The 7,510-nt window shown below is 44.6% G+C and overlaps 1 protein-coding gene across 6 annotated transcripts; it reads right to left on the bottom strand.

Annotated features, from left to right (window-relative positions):
* Nucleotides 1-2,224: 2,224 nt before the first annotated feature.
* Nucleotides 2,225-5,928, bottom strand: LOC123120476 (F-box/FBD/LRR-repeat protein At2g04230). Of its 6 annotated transcripts, none has more exons than XR_006459467.1 (5): nt 5,792-5,928; nt 5,140-5,694; nt 3,375-4,271; nt 3,039-3,192; nt 2,225-2,910 (listed from the first exon to the last, which is right to left on the bottom strand). XR_006459467.1 is itself a non-coding variant. In XM_044540480.1 (5 exons), exons 3-4 carry the CDS (start codon nt 4,278-4,280, stop codon nt 3,106-3,108), a joined length of 993 nt encoding a protein of 330 aa, XP_044396415.1. In that variant the 5' UTR covers nt 4,281-5,387; nt 5,451-5,694; nt 5,792-5,927; the 3' UTR covers nt 2,225-2,910; nt 3,039-3,105. The 6 variants fall into 6 exon arrangements, 4 of the variants coding, with proteins under 4 accessions (XP_044396415.1, XP_044396414.1, XP_044396416.1 ...); XR_006459468.1 differs by having other exon boundaries at nt 5,451-5,694; nt 5,792-5,927; XM_044540480.1 differs by having other exon boundaries at nt 3,375-5,387; nt 5,451-5,694; nt 5,792-5,927.
* Between the last annotated feature and the right edge of the window lie 1,582 nt (nt 5,929-7,510).

Below are 7,510 nucleotides of genomic sequence, written 5' to 3'. Positions count from 1 at the left end.
TTTGCCAGTGGCATGCTGATGACGCCGCTCCACAAACTTTCGGTAGTAGCCTGTGAGGCCGAGAAAGCTGCACAGCTCTATTGACATGGATGGTGTTGGCCAGTTGAGCATGGCATATGTCTTCTCTGTGTCCATGGCGACACCGTCGCGAGATAACGTGGCCGAGGTGGCCGATGTTGTCCTTGGCGAACAACACTTGGACATTTTGGCGTAAAGATGGTTTTAACAGAGTAGCTCGAACACCGCTAGTAGATGCTCCTCATGTTCCTGCAACGTGGTGCTATACACCAAGATGTCATCCAGAAAAATGATCACGAATTTGCGCACGTACTCGTGGCTGGCATGTTCGTCAGGCCGAATGGCATGACCCGAAAATGAAAGTGGCAGTAGTGAGTTTTAAATGCCGCCTTCTCCGTGTCGCTCTCCCGCATGTGGATCTGATGGTAGCTCGCTCGCAAGTCCAACTTGGAGAAGTCAGTGGCACCAGGGAGCTCGTCGACGGTCGGTAGTGGAAATCCGTTGTTCACGGTGATGTCATTGAGACGACACTAGTCGATGCAGAATTGCCAAGATCCGTCCTTTTTCTTGACCTGGAGGACTAGGGCGGCAAATGGGCTCATGTTGTGGAGGACTAGGGCGGCAAATGGGCTCATGTTGTGTGATATCACCATAGACTGCCAGATGTCTCAGACTTGTCGTTCAATCTCGTCCTTTTGCAAGGGCGAGTAGCGGTAAGGTCTTGTGTTTGCTGGTTGCGCACCATTGACCAACGTGATTGCGTGGTCATACTATCGGTGTAGAGGCAGCTCCTTGAGCTCTCCAAACACGTCGTCGTCATCGAGTGATGTCTACTAGGCAACCTTCTTCTTGTAGGCTCTGTTGGGTCTCCAAGCGCAGAATTTGTAGGATAGTAGCAAATTTGCCTCAAGTGGATGACCTAAAATTTATTAATCCGTGAAAGGTGTAGGATGAAGATGACCTCTCTTAAATAACGCTGCAATCAAATACAAAAAATCTTTTGTGTTCCCAACACACCCAATACAATGGCAAATTATATAGATGCACTAGTTCAGTGAAGAGATGATGATACAAGTGTACTATGAATAGTAGGAATATATTTTTATAATCTGAATAAATCAAAACAACAGGATAGCACATAATAAAAGTGAGCATAAACGGTATTATAATGCTTAAAAACAAAACCTACGGTTCATACTTTCACTAGTGCAATCTCTTAACAATGCTAACATAATTGAATCGTATAACAATCACTCACGTGCGACAAAGAATCACTCCAAAGTTTCTACGGAGAACGTAGGATGAAAACATGTATCAACCTATGTGCCTAGATCATCCAATGTCACCACGGGAATCCGCAAATTGATTACCAAAACATATATCAAGTGACTCAATATAATACCCCATTGTCACCATGGGTATCCATATGCAGGACATAAAGTGTTCTCAAATCCAAAATATCCAATCCAACATGACGAAACCTCAGAGAGCAAGAGTCAATTCATCACAAGATAGAGAGAGAAGAACACCATATGATCCAACTCTACTAACAAAGCTCGTGGTACATCGAGATTATGCCGGATCAAGAACACGAGAGAGACAGAGATCAAACCAACGATTACGAGTCGAACAACTAGTCTAGACTAGTCGCTCAACTAGTCTACAAGTCGCAGAGTGGATGTCAACTCATTTTCTCGTGTAGACTACAAATACGAGTCGAGCCGTGGATGGACCAGTCGACGACTAGTCTGGACTAGTCAGCATATACGAGTCGAGCGACTCAAAAAAGAGAGCTGCCTCAGCTGGGACGAGGCGCCGCTAGCACCCACAGCCCCTGCCGCCGCCACCCACCGCTAGGACGGCGGATGGCGCAGCCATGTGCGATGTGCAGCGGCCGGCCGAAGCTCGTGCTCAGGCGGCGGCCATGGCCGTGACCCATAGGGGCGTGCGGCCTTGAGACAAGAGAGAAGGAAGAGAGAACGAGGAAAGGAGGCATGGCGGTGGTCGGCGGGCTCGCCAGTGGAAGGCGACAAGAGGCGCGGGTCGCGTGCGCGCATGCGTGATGGCGCTGGCGGCAGCAATTGGAGAGGTCGGGAACTAGGGTTCCAGTGGCTGGGGGCTAATTAGGCTGGCCATTTGGGCCCAAATGGGCCAGCTGGGGGTGTTGCGTGGTGCTGGGCTAGTATTTAGACAGTGGCTGGTCCTATTGCATACCCACTTGGGCCCAGAACATTGCGTAGCTCAATTATTTAGATAGTGGCTAGTTTTATTGCATAATGTACTGTTAGTATATACTACATACTACCACTAGGTATTAGTAGCTGAGTACTACAGTACCATGTTAACTAGTTAGCACTAATCTAGACTAGTCTAGATTAGTTAAGTCTTCGACTCGTCGACTTATAAACCCTGAATCAAACACATAGCTACTGGTACATACCCTCAACCCCGAGGATGAATTACTCCCTCATCGTCATGGAAACCGCCAGGGTGATGAAGATGACCTCAAAAATTATTTGACCTGAGACAAGTCATCTTTCCTTATCCATGAAAAATTATCTCCGGCGAGAACATGCCATCTCTAATCCGCTTAACAACCACTTCTTGCTCCTCCTCCTTGCGTGGAAATCTCGAAGGACGAGGTGCCTCAAGGGCGTCACAATCAGCACACTGCTCATCATCTCTCAGTACTATCTTTTGCAAGTTGGGAGATCGCTCCAACATGGACCTTATAAATGTAAACTGTTGTTCTAGCGATTTAAATCCAGCGAATTCTAGCTCTTTCAGAAGCTTGTTCTCGGAGCTGCTATCCAAGTGCATTTCCCACTTTGGACTCCTGTCAAGGTAGGAAGCGGGTCTGGCCTCGCCCAAATCGCATGTATGTTCCCATACCTGTATTTGTGTGAGCAATTCTTTAGAACTGTCATAGGAATCAAGTTCTAAATAATTTTCTCCTAAAATTTGTGAAAAACTAAAGCTCCAAGTGTGGGCAAGAAAAGAAACACAGACAAAGACATCACCTCAATATGTAACATTTCGACAGATGGTGCTGCTACAAGAAAGGCCATTGTCCATAAAATGTCAAATTCAACAAATATACCACCTACGTACGTACAGCTTCCTTAGCTTGCTGAATGCGGTGCGGAGTTCCTCCATTTCAGGTTGCAACCAAAGCTGATCACAACATTAATTAATTAAATAAACAAAAAAAATAAGAATTGATAGTCTGCAAGCACATAGATGAGATCATCAAAGAATTTACAGCTATGTATGTTCTCTATCATACATAACACATCCATGATATAACTTTCATATATGTGACGACATGACGAACCAAATAAAGTAGTAGTACTTACGGCTTCACCTTGGAAATCCAATGAGAGAGTATGTATGCTTGTTACTCCATGTAGAAGCTCACTTAATTTAAATATGTCTTCCTCACAAACTGAACCACATGAGAGTTCTAATTGCCCAAGTGATGGGACAAAACCAAAGGTCAACGGGGCACACTGAGATATCCAAGACTCACAAAAGAACTTCTCCAATTTAGGGAGGCAGACAAGGTCGATTCTCAGAAAGCGACACTTCTCAATTTCAAGAACACAGAGTTTTGAGTCTGGCGCATCAATCTTAAAGACAGAGTAGGAACCAGTATCACAATGATAAAGGGTTAGATGCTTAAGTTGCTTGCAGCAGTCAAACAGGACATGGTGCATGTCCAATTTGTCAAAGCCTACAATTTTTAGAAAGAGCTTTGTGAGGCAGTGGAGCACACTAGGGTAGGCAGTGAAAAAATCATCTATGTCTTGAGCTCGCTGTTGCATCTCTTCGTCGCTACGGTCCAGAGTCTTTGTCTCATCAAGAATGCCGAGATTTAAATCTTTCAACAAACCACTGTCGATCGCATCACCTAACAGTGGGCCAACTTCGCAAAGGAAAGTGTTGATCAAATAGAGGTTAAGGCGCAAACTTGAGATAGTGGATCCTCTCTGTTGTTTATCTAACAAACTCCTGGTTGCTTTGGTCAAAGACGCCATGGCTTGTTCCATATCATTTGCCTCAACAAGGTCAGCGTACGGAGTGGATAGGAAATCCTGGACATCGATGCTGAGTTCAGGCAGCAACCAAGGCAGATGCCTCCACCGTGTAGAGAGCACACTTGTCCTTGTAGCCACAAGTGAACTGACTCTCCCCAAGATGGACAGTAAAATATCATCAGTTAGAGCGCTGAGTCTATCTTCGTCGTCCAGTTGCTGCAACATAAATCAAGCATCCATTATTTAGCTGCCATAACTTTATTCAGAAATACCAAACAGAGAATAGTTACACATGGTGACAGGAACTAAAATCTCTCTAGCGTGAAAATTGCTTGATTATCTCTAGTACTACAGCATACCAACTCTGAAACTTTGAATTCCAAGATGATGGAAACACAACTACAGTGTGTTGATTAGTAACGATCTGACCGCTAAATTTGCCGCTACAGTACCATGCAGTCTGCTGTGTATGGTTCTAGGTAAAACCTCAGTGGCCATATAAAGAAATCCTGCTAATTGTCGCCCTCCGATACTTGCAAACTTTATTATGAAAAGTATGCATCAATCCACGTAATCGTCGAAAAGCTTTCGAGAGAATGGATGCAGGAGTTGTGCAAAAGAAGAAAATAAAAATCATTCCCATCACTGCCATACAGGAGATGTAAACTGGAGCTTTATATCGTCAGAACAAAGAGAGACATCTCTTTACATCGGCATGTTTTTTTTTGTCGTCATTGCTTTCTGTTCTCCTTCCTACATGATCAATTAAATGTTCCAATAGAAAAATTATGGCCAGGTTCATAGTTCTACATGTTGAAGTGGGCAAAAACAAAACAAAGTCATGGCGGCACAGCGAAACTTTGAACCCAAACCTGGCTATAATTTTTGACTACTTCTTCACTCTGTCAAAACCACCTAAATTATAGGTAATTTAGCTCATAACACGCAAGAAAAACAACTTAAAAAACAAAACATTCAACATTTACATTGCATGCTACAATAACCCTCAAGAGCTTATAGTGTTACATTAATATAAGAACAAAAATATGAACAGAGAGGCATGGCGATCAAGACGAGAGGGGACTTATTTGGCTGTGGGAACTGTCGTTGTGATCGCTATTATTCCCCTCCATTGGCGATGTGGGAAGCTGTATTTCGGTGGTTCGGTCGAAGTGGTATATCGCAGCTCCGGCGAAGGCTTGGAATGAATGTTTAAGGCAACCGTGGAGGCTCTCGACTATTGCAGGCCAATCCTCGTCCTTATTCTGCCACTATTTATAATAACTCAGCGCTGCGCCGGGGCAGCAAAGCCCCCTCCCAGTCGGACTGCAGCTACACAAGCTCGCCGATTATTACTCTTATTATTATTCCGACGAATTGGAAAGTTATCCGTACCCTGGAGGTGCAATCCGAGTGCTGCTGCTATTGATCCAGTCATATAAATAGATTGATAAACAGCAGTACTCCCATGAATGAATGAAGAAGAACAAGGAAGATGTGGCGCCAGAGCAAGGCGGACGGACGGACAGACACTGAAATTCAATTCAAATTCAAATCCAGTGTCGGATCCGGCGTGGACTGGAGCGTGAAGCTCAGCAGCCCTCCCGCGGAAATTTAAAGATCTGGCGCGCTACTGACCCTGAAATTCATTCGAATTCACCCCCTCGTTAGAGAGATAAGAGATACAGTAGATGCGAGCAAACGGAGCCGAATCCGGGATGGATTGGAGCGCTTACCTTACCGGAGGAGGAGGGTTATGGCCGGCTGGCTTGGCGGAGAAGAAGAAGAGGGCGGCGGCCGAGGTCTGGGCTCTCACCTCTCAGAACAGACGAACCCTACACCCGCAAAAAAAAAAAAAAAAAAAAGGACGAATCCTAGCGAGATGTTTTCATCTTGGGCCAACGTTGGGCCGATACTTGTTGATTTCTTTTTAAAAACGAATCGAATTCTACCGACCGAACCGCTAGAACAGAGCGACGGCACGACTGCCAGGCTAGAACAGAGACGGAGGCAGAGTGACTTGTCTGTTTTCTGTGGGGAGAAGAGAGTAATTGATAAATCACAACAATAATCATGAGCTTTTTTAAAAAAAAAAGGTCATCCCGGCCTTTGCATCGGAGAGATGCATAACGGCCACTTTATTAAAACAAATTCAACAGAAATAAATAGTTTGGTCTGCAAAATACGGCTCACAAAAGGAGCTAAAAAGGTAAAATAAGAGAAACTCAAAGCCACAACCGGCCGGACGAACAGCTACTAAGGACATATCCTATTATGCGACAGCCATCCAAACCGTTTAAAAATAGCCCGTGCTACCATCTCCCATCGGTTGCATCCAGTAGCCAGCTGCTTCTGGAGCCCGTAGGAGTGAGTAACGACCACGTACGGATCCATGCCGTAGCCCTGAAGATAACCTGCAAGAAATTAGCAATAGCTAATCTGTTAAAATCAAATCATTCCTGCAGTTCCATGTAGCCCAAATAAGTGCGCATATTCCAATCCGAATACTTGACGCAACATGAGGAGGCCCTCCATTTAGCCACGTCCCAAACAACGCGTCAATGCTTACCAGAGGCGTAATATTAAAGGCTATATGGACAGACCTCCAAAGTAACTTCGCGAGAGGGCAATTAAGAAATAAGTGTTAAATTGTTTCATCGTGAACACAGAAGCAACATCGTGAACTACCTACCCATCGCCGCTTTATTAGGTTATCTTTGGTGAGGATCACTTGCTTGTGAACAAACCACATAAAGATTTTAATACGCAAGGGGATCTTGACTTTCCAAATGTGTAACGATCTTGGGATTGGGCTAGAGTTAATAAGATCTGAGTACATCGGTTTAACCGTAAACACTCCATTACTCGTTAATTTCCAGTTCGATGTATCTCCCTGATCAGAGAGTTGAACATCCATCAACCTCCTCACTAGGTGTAACCAGGAAGCCCATCTTTCACCTACCAGGGATTTTCTGAATTGGATATTCAAAGGTATCGTCTGCAAAATTGTTGCTATGTAATCTTCTTTACGTTGAGCAATATGATATAGGAAAGGATATTGAAGAGCTAGCGGTGTGTCGCCTAACCAAGTATCCTCCCAAAACCTTGTTGTTGTTCCGTCCCCAACAATGAATTTCACCCTATGGAAGAAGGTTTCTTTCACTCTCATGAGACCCTTCCAAAATGGTGAATCATTAGGTCTTACGGTCACTTGAGCATGAGTTTTAGAGTGCAAGTATTTATTTCTTAGGATTTGAGCCCACATGCCCTCGGGTTCAAGTGATAACCTATAAAGCCATTTGCTCAGTAGACAATAATCTCGAGTTGTTGTTCTTTTTTTCAAAGAAGAATCACGAGGTGTTAGGTGACGAGCCAATGAGCCATGGATCTCTGCTCTGCTCCCGCCGGAAAAGAAAAACAGCGCGCCAATGTTGAGGAACTGATGCGTCGACGAG

This window comes from Triticum aestivum, chromosome 5D (assembly GCF_018294505.1).
Source record: "Triticum aestivum cultivar Chinese Spring chromosome 5D, IWGSC CS RefSeq v2.1, whole genome shotgun sequence".
NCBI lineage: Eukaryota > Viridiplantae > Streptophyta > Magnoliopsida > Poales > Poaceae > Triticum > Triticum aestivum.
This window is presented reverse-complemented; position numbering and strand designations above follow the sequence as displayed.